A 23325-nucleotide genomic window follows, 5' to 3' on the forward strand; every position below is an offset into this window, starting at 1 on the left:
CTCTCCCGGGCCGCTGCCCCGGGGCTGCGCCGCTCCCTGCTGGCCCCAGCCCCTGGGTGCGGAGCCGGCGGAAGCCCCCGCAGCGCCGGGACCCCTTAAGGACTAAGGCTTCGTTTGCCGCCGTTGTGTTCTGGGGTTCTCTTCGGTCGTTGTTCGTTGGGTCGCGACAACGAGACGCTCCCCCGGGGCAGCCCGAGCCGAGCCCGCGGCTGTCCTGCCGCGCTGCATGACGGGAGTCGTAGTCCAGTCAAGGCCCAAAATGGCGCGGACCCCAGGACCCGCCCCGCCGCTGCATTCCTGGACTCTGATTGGCTGCGGGCGTTGACGGGCGGGCGCGGCGACCAATGAGAGGCAGCGCAGCCGGAGCGCGGGACGCGACGGTGCTGAGGGGACAGGTGAGTGAATGGCGGCGGGTTTGGGGATATTTTGGGGACTCAGGGCGGGTTTTGGGGGTCCCTCATGACCTGCCCACCCCCTACAGACCCCCGGGACCCCTCCGGGACCGTGTTGGCCGTGACGGTGAAGAAGCCGGAGGACCCCTCCCCCCAGCCCGGGATCCGCCTCAGGAATTCGAAATCCCCCCTGGAACCCCAAACACCCCCCCAAAACCCCCATCGTAACCTGTAACATCCCACCTTGGACTCCCCAAACTCCCTCAGGGTGTCCCAAATCCCCTCCTGAACTCTCCGGGGTCCCTGAAATACCCCGTCCGTCCCCCCCCAAGTACCGCATGGACTCCCTAAATCCCCTCCCAGACCCCGAAACCTCTCCCAGAGGGTCTAAACTGCCCAGAACCCCCCAAATGACCCCACACTGCCCTAAATCCCCTCCCAGACCTCCCAAACCACCACAGGACCCCAAAACCCCCTTCGAAAGCAGCCAGACCTGCCCAAATTCTCTCAACTTCCCCCCAACAATCCCCCCTCCGCCACCTCCCCCAGGACCCCTAAACTGGGATCTCGAAGTGCAGCCGAGTGAGACACGCGAGCGGCCCTAAAAAGCAGGGAAATGGGATTTATTTGTTGTTGTTTTTTTCTAGAAGCCGAAAGGGGGAAATCGGGGCCGCGCAGAGCACGGGGGGCCTTTCCGGCAGCGCGACTCGGCCATGGCGCACCGCGGGGACGCCTCCCCGGCCGCCTCCCGGGAGTGGCCGCAGGGCGCGGACACGGCGAGCGAGCGGGCGAGGCGTGTGGGCATCGGAGATGGAGCCGACAGTCCGCGCAGCCGGACGATCCGCAGGCAGTACCGGGAGCTCATCTCAGCCCCTCAGCGTAAGGCGGGGGTAGCGGGCGGGGAGGCCGTGCCGGCGGGGCTGGGGCTGCGGGGAACTCCGGGCACTGGGGCTTGTGCTTCCATGGAAACTCGACTCCCGGGAAGTGTTTGTATGGAATAGCAGAATCGTGGAGTGCTGGGGAGGGACTTAAAGATATCCAGTGCCACCCCCTGGCACGGGCAGGGACAGCTCCCACCAGCCTACGGCGCTCCAAGCCCCGTCCAGCCTGGCCGTGGACGCTCCCAGGGATGGGGCAGCCGTCCTTGCTGACCTGGATTCAACCATACAAATGTTACACCATTGAAGTACCTGGAAAATTGCTACTTCAGACTTAGTTAAGGCATAAGCATTAATAAAAAAGGAGCCTACATCATCCTGGAATTAATGTGCTGTTTATTCTGTATTGTTGTGTGTATGATGGGCAAGGCAGCAGCTAAGTTTGATCAGGTTCTGAGTGTGTATTTGTATATGGTTTGTGTGGCCAGGTTTTGGTAGCACGGGGGCTATGGATTTGAAAAGCTTCCAGAAGCTTCCCCCATGTCTGCCAGAGCCAAGAGGGACCTGCTCCTGGCCAAGGCTGAGCCCATCAGTGATGGCAGCAACACCTCTGCAATAACATGTTTAAGAAGGAAAAATAATAATTGTGCATCAGTAATTGTGGCCAGGGAAGAGAGGAGCGAGAACATGTGAGAGAAGCAGCTGCACAGACCCCCAGGTTGTGATGCCATGAGAAGCCTGCACTGGAGCTGGGTCCTGGCAGGGACCTGTGGAGAGAGGAGCCCCTGCTGGCACAGCCTGTTCCTGAAGGTACCCCTGGAGCAGTCTGTAAAGAACTGTTGCCCCTGCAATGGACTGATGCTGGAGAAGTTGGTGGAGGACTGTCTCCCATGGGAGTGACCCCAGGCTGGAGCAGGGGAAGAAGGGCTCCTGTCCCTAAGGATGGACCAGTGGCAGAAACAACATGTGAAGAACTGACTGTAACTCCCATTTCCCATCTCCCTGCACCACTGGAGAGGAGGAAGGAGGGAATCTGGAATAAAGTGAAGCCCGAGAGGGAGGGGAGGGATGGGGAGAAGGTGTTTTTAAGGTCTGGTTTACTTCTTATTGTCCAGCTCTGGTTTTGTTTGATAAACTCCACCAGTTTCCCCACGGCAAACCTGTTGTGCCCATGATGGTGACTGCTGAGGGATCTCTCCCTGTCTTTATCTCAACCCACGAGCCTTTTGCTCTATTTTCTTTCTCCCATCCAGCTGAGGAGGGGAGTGATGGAGCTTTGGTGGGCCCCTGGCCTCCAGTCAGAGTCAAACAAGCACAGTATTTCTTAATGCTTCTATGTTTAAGTAATGTAGGACTTCATAGGTGTCTTTTCCCCCTAGAAAATCGTGAGGAGATGCTGAGTTCAAAAAGCAACAGGCTGACAGAAGCTCTGGAAGAAGCCAATGAACTCTTTGATAGAGGTAAAACAGATTCTGTCATCTTTATTTTTTAATGCAAGTATTATTTTAAGGATTACAGAAGTGAGTGCATTAGTGGTCATGTATAAAATGATTTACAAAGCTCTAATGCCAGGATAGTCCCTATGCTGAATTTTATTATTATATTTTTGAGACTTTCATGTTAGCATAAAGTCTTTGCTGTCACAGTGTGCTGTGCACCAGAGGCTGCTCTGGATGCCCAGTTTCTGCTCTGAGCATCCAATCTAGGGAAGGAGAAGGCCAACGAGTTACAGTCTGAGATGACATCATTTGATTCAACAGCATTTGTAGAAGACCTGGTGAGTTCCGGGCTCTGAATTTGTCAACAGTTTTGCTGGAGGATTGCCCTGTTTGCTACAGAATCATAAAGCAAAAGGCTGAGATTGTCAGGCAATACTTGGCAGTTCTGATAGAATTGAATGCTCTCCCTGTGACTTTCTTTGATTAACTTTCTTTATCTGGTTGGTGGTGTTAATTGCTTTAAACTATGTATTAAGCACTTTGAATAGGGGAGAATGTAATTTAAAATGCAGACACCCCCCAACAGTATTGCACTGCTGCTGCTTTACTGCTCAGTCAGTCTGTGCTCTTAAGGTCTTCTGCACACTTTTCAGAGTCCCTCTTTTGTAGTTTCTCAGTAGCCAAGCAGTTTCTTTATCCTGTCTCCTGCTTTCTGTGGGTTTGGATGGAGTTCTTAAGGTGCTGTATCACTGACAGGACGTTGGATGACCTGAATGCTTTTACACTCAACATGTTTGTCTCTTTGTGCTGTGGCTGGGTGGAAGAGCTGGTTCAGAATAGCTTTTATGCAGGCTCTTGGGGTTTTTTCCTCCTTGAAACTTTTCCCTTATGTTCCAGCAGATCAATAAGTAATCTGAGTCTTTGGTCAAGTCTAGATCTCTGAAATATAAAACCCCATTGACTTCAGTTGTTTTATTGAAGTTTTTCCTGGGTTAGTCTGGACTGGTGGATGCAGTGGGTTAGTCTGGACTGGGCTGAAGAAGTTGCTTTATGATATTTGAGGGGCTGGGCTTCCTGGGAAGTGTCACCATGAGTGGTTTATCCCCAAGTGAATTTAATTGCAGCTCTTTTTCGGTTGTACCTGACCACCATGGGCATAAATGGCACTGAAGGAGAAGAAAATGGCAGCGAACCTGGTGGGTTTTTACCAGGTGATGCCTGGGAGAAACTGGGAGAAGAAGCACTAAAGTGCTTGAGAAGAGCACCTACTTTTCACTATCTGTAAGTTTCCTTAAGGAAATACTATATACTGCAGCACCAGGTAGTGGATCCATATACTCTGATTAATTTCTTAACTAGCTTTAAGAAAAGTAGTTGGGAAGTTTTCAGTCTATAAAGAAAGTTGGAATAATTGCATCAAATTTTCTACATGGGTCGATAGCTCTGGTTATGAGGCTGCCAAGGTATTGGGAGCACCTTTTGGGGATGGTTCTTTCCACAAGTCTCTGAATCTTTAGCTGTCACTCACTGCACTTTTCTCAGCAGATCCACTGCTCAGCATATGGATTTCTAAGCATGCAGTGTAAACCAGATTCCATGGATGTGTTCTTTGTATTTTGGTTGGGTTGGGATCTTTCAAGTCAGATCCTCCTGTAGCAGAGCAGCGGATTGAGAGGCAGGAAAAAGCTTCAAGAGGAGAAGCAAAACGTGCAATGCCTGCTCAGGTTTGCAAAGTGTTGATTAACCACTTGTTGTGGCATAGTTATTACTGGTGACTTGTAAATCTTTCTCTTTGGGTTTTGTACTTAGCAACTGTCTTAGTGACATCCCACCCTCAAGGGGAAGGGAGCAGCCAAGATTCACAGATTCTTGTGCTGTTCTGGGTTGTGCTTTAACTCCAGGAGCCAAACAAGGACATTTGTCCCAGAAAAGTGCTGCCCTGCCTCTGTGTGGTTTTTTCTCACAGTGTATTGTTAACAACACTCCTTGATTGTTACTGCAAGCAGTCTGTGGTTGGCTCTGCAGCCATCCAGCTGTGTTTGAAACGTACACATCAGCCCTTTCTGGGCTTCTGCACTACTCTGCCTTCATTATTAGGCTTCTTGACTTGTGTGGGCTGCAATGTTTCACTGAGTGGAAGGAAACAGGATTTACAGACTGATTTCATGTTTGTACTGGGAAGAAGAGAAGCTGCAGGGTTTGTGAATTGCTTATTAATTATCTTCTTCATTAACCTCACAGGTTGTATTGCTGTGTAACCCAATTCCACAGAGCTGTTGAAAAGTGAATGTAGCCCCCAATGGGCTCAAAGCATCCAAGGCACGGCCTTTGGGCTTGATAGTGTAAGATGGGAATTAAACCCTAAAGCTCTTTGTTTGCAAACATGAGACAACCTGCATAAGTGTGTCTGTAATGGTGCACAGAGGGAGGAAAATGCAGCTTTTATGGTCTGTGTTCATAAAAGGCCCTTTGCATAGTCTGTAATACAACAGTGGGTGTTTGAGGCGAATCTCTGCTTCTGTTTCCCAGTTAGAAAAAAGGGAGGAGTCTCATGAGGCAGCTGCAGAAAAAGACGTAGAGAGGCTCTTGGGAATATTGCAGACTCATTTTGAAAGTGAGGGTAAGGATGATGAAATTGAGCATTAATTGGAGGAAATGAATATTCTCTGTCTTGTACAGTCAGGTTGAGCTGCGGAGACAAAATGAGGTGAAGTTTGCAAGTAGAAATCTTTGTGTTAAAGCACATACACCAACTGTGTGTTTTTTGTGAACACTCCTTAGTGGCTGTTTGACTGCAAAGTAAACGTAAATCCTCTCCCACTGATTAGAGCCTGCCATTTTTTAGAAGGCAATCCAATAGTCCCTGCATATGGATCTGCATGGGGGAAAAGATGGAAGAAAATAATACGCTCTGTAATAGAGCATTTGTTTCTTTCAGGGCTGGGAATGCAGCATTGTGAATAAATTGGCAAACATCCTGTTGGCTTTTGAAAGGAGTGCTGGCCCTCTTGAAGTTGTATTTTCATCTGTTGGGTCTGTGTACACCACCTGTTTGTTTGTTTGTTTTAACAGAGCCATTTTTGCATCTTCAGCTGGTTCACCGATTTCCTTCTTGAATTTTGTGATTGACCCAAACTCCTTTGCACGCACTGTGGAAAACTGTTTCATGTGTCCTTCCTTGTAAGGGTAAGGCATGGTATGTTCTTGAAATCTCACTTTATGTATTGGAATTATCTGGAGACAAGCTGATTTTTTTTTTTACATCTTCAAGATTGAAAAAGTAGGATTTAAATATTAGGAATATTAATTTATTTTCTCCCAACAATCTGTGATATTTTGGTAATGGAACAAAAGCCAGGATGACAGACTCATTTTCTTCTTAGATTTTTCTGCTGCACTCTATTTGCCAGCAAAACAGTAGTGAAATTTTTGCTGAAAATACTGTATTTGAGCAGAGCCTACAAAATCCAGGAAGGGAGTGGATTCTACCCAGGAACCTGGCAAAAGGAACCAGGGGTCATGTCTCTGACCCAGCAGGAATGGAAGGTACCACAGAGACCATTTGATACTTTGGACTAATTCTTTTTTTCTTCCTCATAAGATGCATCTGAGAGCTGTGAGGAGAAGTGTTCCTGTGTATGTTATCATTGCATTTGACCTTGTGGATGCCAGAGTGATCATGAATCACTCTGTGAGGTGTTTTCAACTGCAAGAAAACTGAGAATTGGGATCACAGTTCCCTCTTTGATCCCTGAGGCCTGGTCAGTTTCCGTGCTCTTAAGCTGTGCACTGACTTTTTCCCAGCACTGTTTTGTACCAGGCCGGTGTAAATTTGGGGTCTGTTTCTTCCCTTCCATATGTTGCTTCTGGAGAGGAAGCTTTCCACACTATTTCCTCATTGTTTGCTGTTTGTAATAAACTTTAGCAGCCAAAAAGTAGTTTTGAGCACATACAGCTCTCCTCCTTTGTCCCTTGCTCAGGAGAAACACAGTCATTTGAAATCTCACTTTATGTATTGGAATTATCTGGAGACAAGCTGATTCTTTTTTTACGTCTTCAAGATTGAAAAAGTAGGATTTAAATATTAGGAATATTAATTTATTTTCTCCCAACAATCTGTGATATTTTGGTAATGGAACAAAAGCCAGGTTGACAGACTCATTTTCTTCTTAGATTTTTCTGCTGCACTCTATTTGCCAGCAAAACAGTAGTGAAATTTTTGCTGTCAATATGCTTTTCCAAAAAGGTTTTGGCTCACAGTTTTAGATACAGAAAAGTAGCCATAGAGTATAGAAGAGTTATTCAGGTTGTAGGAGAGTATGTTAGTGCAGGGTTTTGTGTTCTTTTTGTATGCAGAGCTTTGCACCTCAAACTATACTTAGTTTGTCTAGTAGAACTAATTTTAGACAAGACAAAAACTGACAAAGACACTGTGACTAAATTCAGGTTTATAGTGAACAGTGATGGGAACGTTTAATCATTATTAATGGTTTTAATGAAGCAAATCTTTCATAATCCACTGTTACCTCCTGTTCTACATGGGCTGCATTCTTCGTGAGTAAGTCCTGTATTTAAATCGTTTTCTCTTACTGGGTATGCCAGTGAAGATTCTTTATCAATATTTGTAACTGTTTAGGATTGTGCAGTAAGAAGGAATATGAAATCCCAGTGCATAATCCTGACTGGACACGTCTGACTTCTGAAAGTTTGCATCCCACTGTCTTTTAGGATGGTCTCGCAGAAATAAGGCTGGATGATGATGGATTGCCAGTAATAGGTAAAATCCAGCTTTAAAAGGCCCTAAGTGTTTTTTCTTACAACATCACATGTTCCCAAAGGCTTAGGTATATTTTTAGCTGGAGATACGCAGTGAATTGAAGGCAGGAAGAGATTTACCATGAGCTGAAAGGATTGAGCCTTTTCAAATATCAATACATGAAAAAGAGACCATTATGCTCATTTATACAAATTAATTCTATTAATAGAAATCAGTACTTATTACCTTTCCTGTCAAGTTACATTTTTGCTAATAACTACATGAACATTGCTATGCTTTGCTAAAAAAGCCATTTTTTGTGTGCAAGGAGTCTCGTTGTCTCTCTTGAGTTGGGAACTGCTGCAGCTTCAAAAGGGTTGGAAGGGAAATTCCATGCTGCACATAAGGGCTTTGGCTTTCATTCCCACAGCATATCAACGGGCTTTGGTGGGATTTGTTAAGGAATGAAATACTTCAGTCTTTCTGGGACTCTGAAAAGTGTTTGTTCCTAAATTTTTAGGAGTTGAGAGTAAGGAAATACCTTAAGCAGTACCTGGCACAGGCTGTTGATAGAGACTGGGTGGAACATGCAGAACTGATTTGATTTTTGTGCAGCTTTTGTGTGTTGGAATTTTATATGGTATTTCACCTAAAAAGCGAGCCATATGCTGAACTGTCTATGTAAATTAGTGCTGTAGCCTTAAGAACTAATTAATGAAATCAGAAATGGCTGCTGCCGACTTTCTCAGCAGATGTTCATGGTCAGCCAATTATGAGAGGCCTTGTAATGTAAACAGCATTGTTAGCCAATAATCAGTGCCAAAGTGTCATCACCTGCGGAAGGTTCCAGTCTTAAAGATGTATATTAGTGTGTGTGTGTATGAATAAAGTTGCTGCTAACTTCTGTGAAGTCGTCTCAGCAGGTCACAAACTCGTCTCCCTCGGTTACAACTGGCGCCCGAACAGGGACAAAGCCGTTCACAAAATCTGGCAGGACCAGATGTGGGATTCCAGTCCGCAAAATCTGAAGAATCCAGACGTGCGGACCCTGTCCCACAGAATCCGGTTACTGGGACGTGCAGGATGCTGACCCACAGAATCCAGCCCCGGCTGGACGTGTGAGTGCCCTTGGAAGAGGAAGAAGTTTGGGAGAAAAGGTCATTGCCGTCAAGGGCTGGCCGGCACCCCGGACGCGCGGTAAGCTGTAATCTCGCATAATGGAAAACGAAGCAGCTGAAAAGTTATTTTTAGAATTCCTCGCTATGCGAGAAGCTGCCGTGCCCGTAAATAAGCTCTTATTTCTGCTTATGTGGGCTGAAAAAGCAGGACTCTTTAAATTGCCCTCACAACTCTTTGATATAACGGAATGGCAAGAATTAGGCGATAAGCTTTGGAACAAAGCCATTGACGGGGGCAAAGAACTGAAAATTTTAGGGCCAGCCTGGCGAGAAGTCATAAACCGCCTTAAGCAGTATACAGCGGCAGAAACCGTAACAGTCGCGGCTTGGCAGCTGTTACATAGACGCAAAAAGCCACAACAGCTTTTCAGCCATCGCCTCTGGCTCGGGGGAGAAAAGAAACTTGGCGGTCGTCTGAAAACTCTGACAACGAGCCCATTCCCAGCCCCCCAGCCCTGGCAGCCGCCGCGCGAGTCCATCTCCCGCTGCTTTCAAGGATCGCTGCACCGCTCCCGCTCGCCCCTGCTGCCCTGCCAAGGGTCCCAGCATCGGCGCAAAAAAAACCAGCACAGAACGAGAAGTAAAAAGAAAAGCTCTCTATTAGTAAAATAGTATAGCCCCCATCGCACCACGTGGGCTTTGTTTGTACCATCTCTGAGCTCTGCGTGTTCCTCCTCAGCCTGCAAAGTGCTGTAAAGTTGCCGGAAACTGTTGTCTTGACTCTGTTTTGCTTCGTTTCCATCTCTAACGCTGCAAAAGTGTTTTTTCCAGCCGCACTCCAGCTTGCGTTATGAAAGAATTTTGTGCTACGCAATTCGAACATGGCGCTTCTTCTCCCACGGGGAGGAAAAGTTCTCCCCCTGGCTCTAAAGAAAGGGGGGAGAGCTTCTCGCATTGGATCATCGGCTATTTCTGTCATGCGCAAGTCTCGCAAGACATTCTGGGAGTTGTAGTTTGGACAGATAAAGCTTTGCATTACGTCATCGGCTCCTTGCAAGGTCGTATGGGAAATGTAGTGATCTCGCAAAGAGCCTTGAGAATTGTAGTTCCAGCATACCCCCCCGACGAACTGCAAGCCTCTCTCTTGCATACAGCAAGTAGCCTCAACGAACTCACTTTAACAACCATCCACTCAGCTTCCTTTTGAGACAACGAAACTCAAGCACCTGATGCCTTCCAGTCACAGCCTTATAATACATCATGCGAGGACAGAATGCAGTATCTTTCTCCAGCAATTCAGAGAGCAGCAAAGAAGTCTAAAAGAAATCTGTTGAACTGATTCTCTGTTAATTTAGCTTTTGTTAAATAAAGTGTTATAAGCATTTAATAATCTAGGGAAAAGTTTCTATTTTTCTCTCCACAAGTTGAAGTCAGCAATGGATAAGAACAACCAATTTCCTCTAACTGAATCAAGATCAGTTACCAGAACATTCGAGCAACTAGTTGAAGCTTTTCATTTAATCCCTCAAATTCAAAATTCAGAACACCTGATAGTAATTGATGTGTTTCCATTTGTGTCTTGGTTTGAGATAAGCAACTGCCAACCCCCCCAAGCACAGAGAGAAAAGCCTCCCTCCTAACACCAGGGAAAGGGAGGAAAAGAGAGGGGAAAGAAAAAAACACTTCAAACTGCATTTATACTAAAACTACATATATTTTTCACAGAAAGGAAGAGACAATTAGAAGAGAGTACAAATATACACTCACACAAGTTTGCAACAACAAGTTCCCCACCTCAACTTCTTAACAAACACACAAATTCTACTGTCCTAACTACACATTACTTAAGAAGAAGCTTATTCCCCAGGGAGACAAACCCAAGCAGAAAGGAGAGACCCAGAACAGCACATTTTACTTTCCTGAGATACCCTGTGAGCCAGTGGTGGGCCTGGTCCTCTCCATCCCCCCTGGGACAGCATCGTGCGTCCTCCCAAGAGGAAGGCTGAGAAGCGACTCCCTTAACCACTCCCACACTGGTTCCCACTTCCCTGGAGATGATGTCATAATGTGGTATGGAATACAAAATTACTGGCTAGAAGAGGTCAGCTGTTAACTCAGCCCAGCTCAAGTCAGCTGACAGCTTTGGCCTAGTCCAGACTTCAGAGCCCAAATTTAGGCCCACCTAGGTGAACCCATAACAATTTGTTAGTGTTAAGCATTTTCCAAAAGCTCTTCTAAAACTACCAAAGTAAATTAAAACACATAATGATTTTAGTTATATAGCATTAGATTAGTTATGTTCCTTTTGATAAAAAAATACAGTTTATAGAAATAATGTTGTGTAGTATTGTTATATTTCTGTTAAAGTTTTAAGTTTCTTTTGGTGCACCAATGACAATGCCTGCAGGAATGTTTTTTCATTTGTTAAGAAAATTAAGTTGTTAAGCTAATAAAATAACATTTTTAACTTATTAAGCAAATAAGGATTTTAAGTAAAATTAAATAGTGTTTTTAATTTGTTAAAAGGTTAAAATATCAAGCAAAATAAGTTAAATTAAAGTATTAATTAAGTTATCTAAGTAATGTTCATTTAGTCCAAGTTTAAGTCATTAGAATTAAGTTACATTTATAGCTCGGTGTTAACTAGTACCCTTCCTATATTAAGCTTACTACATTACATAACAGCAGCATTTAAGTTACTAGTTCTTATAATTAAAAAAAAAAGGAGGAAAACTAAGTAAATGATTAAATAAATCTTAATAAAAAAATTTAGGTCACATAAGTTGTCATCTGCAAAAGCAATGGAACTGTAAATGCTGTTTGTGGCTCTGCTGTTATGAATGAAGTCAGCTTTAATCTACTGCCAACTCAAGACATTTAGTTTACCTTTGTCAATGTAACCAGATAGCAAGAGCTTTGTGGTAGCTGATCTCAAGTAAGAAACCCTTTTAAAACATGTTTAAGTAGCATTCTAAGTTCAATAGCTAATCAGTGCCTTATAGCATTAATAATGCCAGTATTTTATCTGTTTTAGCAACTGGTGTGGATAATGTTTCTCTTTCAAATTCTTAATTCAATTCCTTAGAATTAATAAGTAGCTTCATAATTTAATTAAGCAAATCTTATTAGTATTATTGCTGTGTGTGTTAATATTATGCTATTAGGATGTTTAAGTGTATTAGACAAGCCATTCTGTAAGCAGTAACCAGACACAGGCAGTTCAAAAAAAAAGGAGGGCATATGTTGGAATTTCATATGGTATTTCACCTAAAAAGCAAGCCATATGCTGAACTGTCTATGTAAATTAGTGCTGTAGCCTTAAGAACTAATTAATGAAATCAGAAATGGCTGCTGCCGACTTTCTCAGCAGATGTGCATGGTCAGCCAATTATGAGAAGCTTTGTAATGTAAACAGCATTATTAGCCAATAATCAGTGCCAAAGTGTCATCACCTGCGGAAGGTTCCAGTCTTAAAGATGTATAAAAGTGTGTGTGCGTATGAATAAAGGGCCTGTTGCTGCTGACTCCTGTGGAGTCGTCTCTCAGGTCCAAAAACCCGTCTCCCTCGGTTACAGGCTTATTGCTTTTTGAGGTTTTTGTCTTCCTTCCTTTTCCATCCTCGTCCTTTTCCACCTTAAAACTCCTGTCACTTAGCAATCTCTGGTAATAAAAAACCCCCTGTTTGTTAATCTCTCAAGAGCGTGTCTGTTTTAATTTCCAGCAGCCTTTTGAACCCACCCTAATACAGGGGGGAAGTTGGGCTAGAGACTCTTGTAGGTCTTTTCCAACCCAAACCATTTCATCAGTCTTTCATGCCCAGCTCCATCTCTACAGAGCTGTAAATACCTTCATACACCAGTTTAGCATTTTAATGGGACCTAATCTCCAGCACCTTATACAAATGAAAGAACTGCCAGTTTAGGAACATGAATTTTCAGGGTTTTGGAGGAACCATTCAAAAGTCAAAAGTTCCAAAGGAACTAAAAGATATTTACAGCATCTCTGCATGAAAGGCTCTCCAAGTGGTCAGTGGCAGAGCCATCCAGGATGACCTTGCAGCTGAGGTTGGGCGTTTCTGTCTCAGAGTCTGAGACTCATAATGGGCAGGCAGAGAGAGAATATGGGGACTGGGCAAGACTTGCCATGGGACATTTAGCAAAAAACAAAGTACTGGAATGGAAAGGGTATGGGGAACATTGTTGTCTCTGGTGCAATAAGCATAAGAAGTGTTATGGGTTTAGCCAAGTAGGCCAAAAAATTAGGCTTTAAAGTTCGGATTAGGCCTGAAATTGTCAGCTGACCTGAGCTGGGCTGAGCAAGCTAACAGCTGACTTCTTCTAGTCAATAATATTGTATTCCATACCATATTGCATCATCTCAAAGGCATAAGAGCTGGTGTGTGGGTGTGGCTTAGTCTGTTGCTTCACAGCTGTGGCCTCAGCAAGACACTCGGCCATCCCAGGAGGGATGGGGAGGCCCAAGCCCGGAGCACCAGCTCACCATCATGCTATCTTAGGGAAGTAAGGTGTTTGTTCTTAGCTTTTTTGCCTGCTTAAGTCTGTCTCTGAAGAATTGACCTCTCTAGAATGATTTGTAGTTAAAATGGTAGAATTTGTGTTTACTGGGAAGTGGGAAGTTATTTCTTGTTATACATAACTTGTGTGACTGTGTGTTATATTGTAGTTTCCTCTTAATTTTCTCTTCTGTATAAATACATGTAGTTAGTTTCAGCATAAACCTGCTTTGAGGGGTTTCTTTTCCTCTCCCTCTTCTCTTTCCCTTAGCTGGTTGGGGGGAGGAGGAACCCTCTTCACTCTGTCCTGGACAGCTGGTGTTTTGCCAGCTCAACCCAGGACAGAAGAGAGAGATATAAAGGGGGTGGAAGGATCTGGCCATGTGTAAAAAGGTGACTGGTCAGTGCCCATTCCTGTCCATGGCGTGAAACTGACCCCACAGCCTGTCCCATTTCATGAATCCCTCCATTACCAAGAACTTTCTGGGAAAAGGGAACTTTCTGCTTTTAGTGTGGAGGAAGGTCCAAGTGCCAAGCACTAGAGTGGGAGTCACAAACCATCAGGTCTTGTGTTCTTTGGAGGCCAGAAACTGGTGAGACTGGTGTGTGTGCACATAACACTGGTGGGTGTGTGGGTGGTGTAACCACCAGGGAGCATCAAACCAGAGCAACCAGCGTGTGGCAGAGGCCTGGGAGCCACTGTCTGAGATCATCTCCTGGAAGGATCCAAATTGTCTGGGTGTCTCTGGAGCTCTGCATCTTCTCCTGACATGGCAGAGCACACAAACAGCCCACCCCTGTGTCCCATTCTCCACTCAATATGCTTTGGTTTGGCCCAGAAACCTCCCGAAGTCCCTTCCAGGATGAGTCCCTGTGCACTTCCCTCCCTCGTGGGCCTTCCCTTCCTGATGCAGCATCTGTGGGGCAGCAAAGGTGGGTCAGTGTGCTGGTTTGAAGGTGAACCAGCAGGGGAAATGAACTCACCACGAGAGAGATTATAAGTCAGAGCTAAAATTTAATAATAATATTACAATAACAACACTGATACACAAGGGAAATTGCTTTCAACTCACAATACCCCAGCAGTATAACCCAGTGTCCTGGGGCACAAACCCAAGGGGGTTTGTTTGCCCTTCTGCTGAGACCCCTGTGGCTCCCCCAAGTCCAGAGCAAAAGGAAAAGAAAAACCTGTTGGTGCAGGCGAGGGCTGTGGTCTGGGCGAGAGCGGTGATCTCCTGCTGTCGAGGTCCTGCTGCTGCTCTGGATCCGACGAGAAGGTCCTGAGGTCTTCTTACCCACCACTTATGTACCCTCAGGGAGCACCCAGTCCCTCCCCCTGGGCGGGGACTCACACAATGGGTGATTAACTCTGGGAGCCAGGGGTTGTTGAGCTGTTGATGGCCCATTAGCAGCTCCGCCCCCCTCAGGCTGGGTGTGAAGTGATAATGGCTCCCTGGGCAGCTGCTGCTAATGGCCCATTGTCCTTGGGGAATGAATAGAGGGGGTGGAATACACAGGTTTGATCACCACCACACAGGGTTAGCTGGTCCCTCCAGCTGAACTAGGACATTATCCACCCCTTATTCCACTCCATCTAGTCATTCCCAAATTAACCCCCTTTTTACCTATACATATATATACACATGTATACAATGAAACATTACAAACTCTTCTCGCTCAAAATTAGGTCCCCTTGTGGTACACAATGTGTTTCTCCATCTTTTTGCATTACCCACCAAGTGCAACCAGGTCCTTGAGCAAAGACAATCCCTCGGATGGGTTTGCCTTTGTTTGAGGTGGGACTCACCCAAACAGTCTTTCCTAACATACCTCTCATATGGACCACAGGGACTTTATCTCCATCTACAGTATTCAAGAGTTCTGATTGGGCAGGGCCAGCTCGATTGATGGAGCCCCGGGTGTTGACCAACCAGGTGGCCTTTGCCAAATGCAGCTCCCAGTGTTTGAAAGTTCCCCCACCCAACGCCTTCAAGGTTGTTTTCAGCAGTCCATTACATCGCTCAACTTTCCCGGCAGCTGGAGCATGGTAGGGGATATGATACACCCACTCAATGCCGTGCTCTCTGGCCCAGGTGTCTATGAGGCTGTTCTTGAAGTGGGTGCCGTTGTCAGACTCTATTCTTTCTGGTGTGCCGTGTCTCCACAGGACTTGTTTCTCAAGGCCCAGGATGGTATTCCGGGCAGTGGCGTGAGATACGGGGTATGTCTCTAGCCATCCAGTGGTTGCCTCTACCATGGTCAGCACGTAGCGCTTGCCTTGGCGTGTTTGGGGAAGTGTGATGTAGTCAACTTGCCAGGCTTCCCCATACCTGTATTTCGACCACCGTCCACCATACCATAGAGGCTTCACCCGCTTGGCCTGCTTGATGGCAGCACATGTGTCACAGTCATGGATAACCTGTGAGACACTGTCCATGGTTAGATCCACCCCTCGGTCACGAGCCCATCTGTATGTTGCATCTCTGCCTTGATGACCAGAAGCATCATGGGCCCATCGGGCTAGAAACAATTCACCTTTATGCTGCCAATCCAGATCCACCTGAGAGACTTCAATCTTGGCAGCTCGATCCACCTGCTCGTTGTTACGATGCTCCTCATTAGCCCGGCTCTTGGGTACATGAGCATCTACGTGACGGACCTTCACACTCAGCTTCTCTACCCGGGCAGCGATGTCCTGCCACATCTCAGCCGCCCAGATGGGTTTCCCTTTGCGCTGCCAGCCGGCCTTTCTCCAGCGCTCCAGCCATCCCCACAGAGCATTGGCCACCATCCACGAGTCAGTGTAAAGGTAGAGTCTTGGCCACTTCTCTCGTTCGGCGATATCCAAAGCCAGCTGAACAGCTTTCAGCTCTGCGACCTGACTCGATCCACCTTGTCCTTCAGTCGCTTCTGCAACTCGACGTGTAGGACTCCATACAGCTGCTTTCCATTTCCGGCTTGTCCCTACAATGCGGCAGGAGCCATCTGTGAAGAGAGCATATCGCTTCTCCTCTTCTGGTAGCTGGTTATATGGTGGGGCCTCCTCAGCTCGTGTCACCTGCTCCTCTTCTTCTTCAGAGGACAATCCGAAACTCTCACCTTCCGGCCAGTTGGTGATGATTTCCAAAATCCCAGGGCGATTAGGATTCCCTATCCGGGTTCGCTGTGTGATCAGAGCGATCCACTTACTCCATGTGGCATCAGTGGCGTGATGGGTAGAAGGAGCTTTTCCTTTGAACATCCAGCCCAACACTGGTAGTCGGGGTGCCAGGATGAGCTGTGCCTCAGTGCCAATCACTTCTGAGGCAGCTCGAACTCCTTCATACGCTGCCAGGATCTCTTTCTCAGTTGGGGTGTAGCTGGCCTCAGATCCTTTGTATCCCCGGCTCCAGAATCCCAGCGGTCGTCCTCGAGTCTCCCCAGGTACTTTCTGCCAGAGGCTCCAGGATGGGCCATTCTCCCCGGCTGCAGTGTAGAGCACATTCTTCACATCCTGTCCTGTCCTGACTGGCCCAAGGGCTACTGCGTGGGTAATCTCCTGTTTAATCTGCTCAAAGGCTTGTTGTTGTTCAGGGCCCCACTGGAAATCATTTTTCTTCCGTGTCACAAGGTAGAGAGGGCTTACAATCTGACTGTACTCAGGGATATGCATCCTCCAAAAGCCCACGGCGCCTAGGAAAGCCTGAGTTTCCTTCTTGCTGGTCGGTGGGGACATAGCTGCTATTTTGTTGATCACCTCTGTTGGAATCTGACGACGCCCGTCTTGCCACTTCACTCCTAGGAACTGAATTTCCTGAGCAGGTCCCTTGACCTTACTTCGTTTAATGGCAAAACCAGCTCTTAGGAGAATCTGGATTATCTTCTTTCCTTTCTCAAAAACCTCCCCTGCTGTGTTCCCCCATACAATGATGTCATCGATGTACTGTAGATGTTCTGGAGCCTCACCCTTTTCCAATGCAGTCTGGATCAGTCCATGGCAAATGGTGGGACTGTGTTTCCACCCCTGGGGCAGTCGATTCCAGGTGTACTGCACCCCCTTCCAGGTGAAAGCAAACTGCGGCCTGCACTCTGCTGCCAACGGAATGGAGAAAAAGGCATTGGCAATGTCGATGGTGGCATACCACTTGGCTGCCTTGGACTCCAGCTCATACTGAAGCTCCAGCATGTCCGGCACAGCGGCACTCAGGGGGGGTGTGACCTCATTGAGACCACGGTAATCCACCGTCAGCCTCCACTCTCCACTGGACTTTCGTACTGGCCATATGGGGCTATTAAAGGGTGAGTGAGTCTTGCTGACCACCCCTTGGCTCTCCAGCTCACGAATCATCTTGTGTATGGGGGTCACAGAGTCTCGGTCAGTGCGGTATTGCCGACGGTGCACTGTGGCTGTGGCCAGCGGTACCAATTGTTCTTCAACTTTCAGCAGTCCTACAGCAGAAGGGTCCTCTGAGAGGCCAGGCAAGGTGCTCAGCTGTCTGATTTCCTCTGTCTCCACAGCAGCTATGCCAAAGGCCCAACGCAGTCCCTTTGGGTCTTTGAAATATCCATTCCTTAGGTAGTCTATGCCAAGGATACATGGGGCTTCTGGACCAGTCACAATGGGGTGTCTATGCCATTCCTTGCCAGTCAAGCTGACTTCAGCTTCCAGTACAGTCAGCTGTTGGGATCCCCCTGTTACCCCAGAAATAGAGATGGATTCTGCCCCGACGTATCCTGATGGCATCAACGTGCATTGTGCGCCAGTGTCCACTAAAGCTTTGTATTTCTGTGGGTCTGATGAGCCAGGCCACCGAATCCACACAGTCCAATAAACCCGATTGTCCCTCTCCTCTACCTGGCTAGAGGCAGGGCCCCCCTAGTTCTGGTCATGGTATTCACTGCGCTCTCCCTGTGAATATGACCGGGAGGTTCCTTCAAGAGGATCGGGCATAACATCATCATTCCTATACTGTCTGGAGCCTTGCCCACGAGAGACCGGAGCAGCCTTCAACCTTGAAGAATTGCCTGTGTTAGTTGTGCCTCTTTGCAATTCACGTACCCGAGCTGCTAAGGAAGAGGTGGGTTTCCCATCCCACCTCCTCATATCTTCTCCATGCTCATGGAGGTAAAACCACAGATTGCCGCGTGGAGTGTACCCTTTCTCCTTAGCTGGGAGACGCCTGCTTCTGATGGCGGAGACTCTTGTTTGTTCTGGAGAGATATGGAAGAGTCCTTCCTTAATCTTCTCTTCCAGTTCAGCCAGTTTTGTTTCCACAGCTGAGACATGGGCTCGTAATGGAGCAGTGACAGTGTCTTCATAAATCCTGAGTTTGCTGACCAGTGCACCCACCTTGTCTTCTCCCTCTCTCCACTGCAATGTTGCAAGGTAGCGAGAATACATTTCTGGCCCAAGTCGTGCAAATTTTAACCACATCTGGGATGTGCACTGGACACCATCTGGACTTTTAGGGAATCTCTCATCCTCTGAAAAGATTATCTCCAGTACGGCTAATTCCCTTAAGCACCGGATACCTTGTTCCATCGTGTTCCACTGTCCTTGCTGTACGTGGAGGTCCTCCTTACAAAGATATCTCTCCCTCACGCTTGACAACAGTCGCCGCCAGAGGCTGAGAGTTTCCTGTCTCTTTCCAATGCCCTGATCAATGACAACATCTCGAGACAGGGATCCCAGCTGCCTTGCCTCACTCCCATCTAGAATTGTATCATTGGCTGCAGCATCCCAGATTCGAAGTAGCCAGGTCAAGATGGACTCATTTGCCTGTCGTGTGAACTCTCTCCGGAGCTCACGCAGCTCTCCCAGGGATAGGGACCGGGTGATTATTTCTGGCTCCATTTCTTCTGCTTGAGATGAAGGTCCTGACTCTTCCTCGTCATTCACTATACGAACTGATTTGGTCTTTGATTTTCTTTTCTGGACAGGGGCAACTGCTATCGGTTTCTGTTGTCCTTCTGGCTCCTCCATGGTTTGTGTGGACATGGTGCTGGTTGATTTGTTTCCCTTTCTCTCTGGCTCAGCTGTGGTTTGTGTGGGCATGGTGCTGGTTGATGTGTCTCTTCTCTCCGGCTCAGTCATGGTCTGGACGGACATGCTGCTGGTTGATGTACCTCTCTTCCTCTCTGGCTCAGTCATGGTCTGGGTGGACATGCCGCTGGTTGATGTATCTCTCTTCCTCTCTGGCTCAGCCGTGGTTTGGGTAGACATGGTGCCTGTGGATTTGCTCCTTTTCTCCTCCTCCTGATGATGCTGTACCACACCAAGCAGTGTGCGGTAGGCAGTGGCCAGGGCCCAGCAGGTTGCTGTGAGCTGCACATCTCTGGGACTACCAGAGCATCTTCCTTTCACATAGCTTAGCATTTTGGCAGGGTCCTGCAGTTGTTCTGGGGTGAATTTCCAGATCATTTGAGGAGAGAAGGTCTCCAAATACTGGCCCATATCTTCCCACTTCCCGTGCCACTCAACATCATCCGCTCCCAGGGCAGGCCTCCAGCAAGTCTCCTTAGAGAGCCCAGTTCTGACCCTAAACATGGTGTATACAGTACAGAGGAGACAAAGCAACACTAACAGCACTAACAGTAGGATTATACTGTCCCTAACATCAAAAGGAAGCTCAATATTTTCAATGATTGTTGTAGCAGAGGTGAAAAGGTGGAAGTAACCATCTCCGCCTGTTTTCCCCACAGTCTGGGTGCTATTTTTAATGAGACCCCAGAGGTAACAACCCAATCCAGGACAGGCACACCAGACTGAATATACATTCACAATGAAATTCATTGCTTCTGATGTTATGACAACATAAACATAGTATATTAATAAAGCAATTTTGATCCTTCTCCCTGGTATTAAAGAGAGCATCAAAATAGGCACATGGTTCCCCATGTGTCGAAATATGAACAGGCCCAGATACACCATCCACATGAATACATCAAGCAACATGGTAGTCAGGGAGTTTCTGTATCCAAATACACAAAATGAAATTGTAATTCTGACTTCTCTCTCGTGGCCCCACGTTGGGCGCCAAAAGATGTGCTGGTTTGAAGGTGAACCAGCAGGGGAAATGAACTCACCACGAGAGAGATTATAAGTCAGAGCTAAAATTTAATAATAATATTACAATAACAACACTGATACACAAGGGAAATTGCTTTCAACTCACAATACCCCAGCAGTATAACCCAGTGTCCTGGGGCACAAACCCAAGGGGGTTTGTTTGCCCTTCTGCTGAGACCCCTGTGGCTCCCCCAAGTCCAGAGCAAAAGGAAAAGAAAAACCTGTTGGTGCAGGCGAGGGCTGTGGTCTGGGCGAGAGCGGTGATCTCCTGCTGTCGAGGTCCTGCTGCTGCTCTGGATCCGACGAGAAGGTCCTGAGGTCTTCTTACCCACCACTTATGTACCCTCAGGGAGCACCCAGTCCCTCCCCCTGGGCGGGGACTCACACAATGGGTGATTAACTCTGGGAGCCAGGGGTTGTTGAGCTGTTGATGGCCCATTAGCAGCTCCGCCCCCCTCAGGCTGGGTGTGAAGTGATAATGGCTCCCTGGGCAGCTGCTGCTAATGGCCCATTGTCCTTGGGGAATGAATAGAGGGGGTGGAATACACAGGTTTGATCACCACCACACAGGGTTAGCTGGTCCCTCCAGCTGAACTAGGACAGTCAGTGCAGGGGCAGGGCTGGCTCTGACAGGGGCCATGAAGCCACTGCCAGGAGGTGACAGCAAGGACAGTCTGCAAAGGGGAAATTTAGATCTGGGGACTTTGTTGGAATCAAGAGGCCATTGTGACAAGGGAGAACCTCTTGGAATCAAGGACCCATTGTCACAGTGGAGAACCTCATGGGCAATGACTATTGTGACACTTCAAGTCCTCATGGAACCAAAGGAAGCCTAGGACAGTGAGGAACTTCATGGAATCAAGGGCCTGTTGTGACACTGCAGAACCTCATGGAACCAAAGGATCTCTGAGAGACCGTGGAACCTCATGGAATCAAACAGCCATTGTGACACTGGAGAGCCTCATGGAGACAAAGAAAAGTGGGGAAACTGCAGAAACTCATTAAATCAAGTGGCCATTGTGAAGTGAGGGACCTCATGGAAGAAAAGGAATCCTGAGACATTTTGGAGCTTTCTGGAATCAAGGAGCCATTGTGACACTGCAGGGAGTCATGGAATCCAGAGCCCATTGGCACACTTTAGTACCTCATGGAATCAAGGGCCAATGTGACACTGTGGAACCTCATGGAATCCATGTGGTAGGAAACCACTGGAGGTGGAAAGCTGCTGTGTGGAGTCCCACACGACAGGTCATTGAGGCTGCTGAAGGAGAGGGCGAGTCAAGCCAATGTGCAGAAGTGAAAGCCATCCCAGCAGCCCTACAGGTGTCTGGATCAGAACGGTGGCCTGGACTGTGTCTCTGCACTGACTCCTGGGTGGGGGCTGATGCCCTGTGGGAGTGGCTACAGCAATGGAAGAAGAGCAGCTGACAATGCCGGGGCAAACCCAGCTGGGCTGCTGCTCTGGGGCAGGACATCACTGCACAGGGGGAAAACATGACTCTGAAGGGGTGTCATGTCCCTGTTCACATGGCCAAAAGTTGTGCCACTGAGGAACACCAGAGCAATGAGCAGGTGGATAAGGCTGCCAAGGTTGGAATAGCCCAGGCAGACTTGGACGGGAGTGGAAGGGTGAGCTATTTGTAGTCTGATGGACCCATGAAACATCAGGACATCTGGGAAGAGATATGACATACGGATGGGCTTGTGATCGAGGAGTGGACCTGACCATAGAGGCCATCAGGTTATTCACGACTGTGAATCATGTGCTGCCCTCTGTCCCATGAAAAGGGGAGATTTCCTTGACCCTCAGTGTTTGATTTGTCTGTCAGGGCCCCAGGAAATCCGAGCCCCTCATTCCTGACCAGTCTGTCAGTGCCCCGTTCTGGGGACCCTTCACCCAACCGTCCTGCTGCATCAGAGGGGAATTCAACTGCCCTTCCCAGGGGGCTGAGCCAACAGCACAAGGGAGACCCCTCAGTGTGTCTTTTCACTTTATTCCAGTGGGTTCCTGCTGCAGCAGCTGCTGCGCCCAGGAAGGACTCCCAGGGACAGGTTACAGAATAACACTCTTTATTAATAGAAAACTGGGACAGGTTAAGGTTTGAAGGTTGCCAGTGACAGTGCCTGACTGCAAATACGTATTTAAAGCAACACCCAGACAAGTTCTAATCCCAATAAAAGTATTCAGTGTGTGGAGAGTACAGTTCTTACCCAACAAGCTCCTGTGGGGCAGAGACAGGTTCAGCCCTGCAGTTATGATGATTTCTTCCCTCACTTTTCCCCCATTCTTGAGTTACTTTTATGCTATTTCTTTATGTTTAGGTGGAGTTTATGTTTAATCATAAACACCCTTGTTCCTGATGGGTGTAAAATTCTCTCACTCTAAGAGAAGAGAGTCAAAAAATGCACATGCCCAGTGATGGGTGGTTCTAACCTGGAGGGGGGTAACTTTGGGATGGAAGTGTGTGTTAATGTTACAAATAGGCTTTAGTGATGCTGTGTATCAGTTTTGGTAACAGTGAGGGGGCTGCAGGTTTCAATGAGGTCAGAAGAGACTAAGGGTTGATTGACTCTGTTACAGAGAGAACTCCAAAATGGACCAGCCGGTGCCCAAAGCTGAGCCAATAAACAATTCTAGTGGCACCTCTGTGATAACCCTTTGGAGAAAGGACAAATTCCAGGGTGCCATAACTGAGACAGGAGTGAGGGAAATGTGAGAGAAACAACCCTGAAGGCACCCAGGGGAACAAAAAAGAAGGACTGAGAGAGTGCCTTGGTGGGCACCTGGCAGTCGAAAGCCAACCCCCAGCCCCTGACAGTGAGAGCTCAGGACAGCACAAAAGCTGCTTGAGCTCTGGAGGTTCTTTGCTGCAGCTTTTTAGCAGAGCTGCCACCTGGGCCAGCAAAGGTGATGCTGAGCTGTAAAGCTATAAATGTGGAGGATCAAAGAACATCACACAATGAAACTGTGGTTTTAGGTAGAATGCCATTTATTGATACACTGCAAGTGGTTTCTATAGGGTCAAAGCTACCTGCTAATTGGCTATAGTAATATTCACACCATGAAGCAACATTTCTTGTTGGTTCTATTCCATATCTCACAAGTCCAGTGTTTTGATAAAACATCCTAACGGTTCCCAGGTGAATATCAAGAGTCTTGTGAGAAACTTTCATGAGTTCT

The 23325-nt window shown here is 47.4% G+C and overlaps 1 protein-coding gene across 17 annotated transcripts in view; it reads left to right on the forward strand.

The window, feature by feature from the left end:
- LOC139677171 (non-structural maintenance of chromosomes element 4 homolog A-like) overlaps positions 1-23325 on the forward strand; it is a 27455-nt gene continuing 4130 nt past the window's right edge. For 2 of the 17 annotated variants that reach the window (XM_071566890.1, XM_071566891.1), the window contains exons 1-5: positions 1-395; positions 1040-1271; positions 2650-2730; positions 3834-3990; positions 5782-5895. In XM_071566890.1, the coding sequence (XP_071422991.1) occupies positions 345-395; positions 1040-1271; positions 2650-2730; positions 3834-3990; positions 5782-5893 (633 nt within the window). In that variant the 5' untranslated portion in view covers positions 1-344 and the 3' untranslated portion in view covers positions 5894-5895. Of the gene's footprint in view, positions 396-481; positions 1272-2649; positions 2731-2916; positions 12273-23325 lie in introns of those variants that run through there. The other 15 variants (XM_071566884.1, XM_071566886.1, XM_071566889.1 and 12 more) reach the window with 15 other exon arrangements.

Source organism: Pithys albifrons, chromosome 11 (assembly GCF_047495875.1).
Source record: "Pithys albifrons albifrons isolate INPA30051 chromosome 11, PitAlb_v1, whole genome shotgun sequence".
Taxonomy (NCBI): domain Eukaryota; kingdom Metazoa; phylum Chordata; class Aves; order Passeriformes; family Thamnophilidae; genus Pithys; species Pithys albifrons.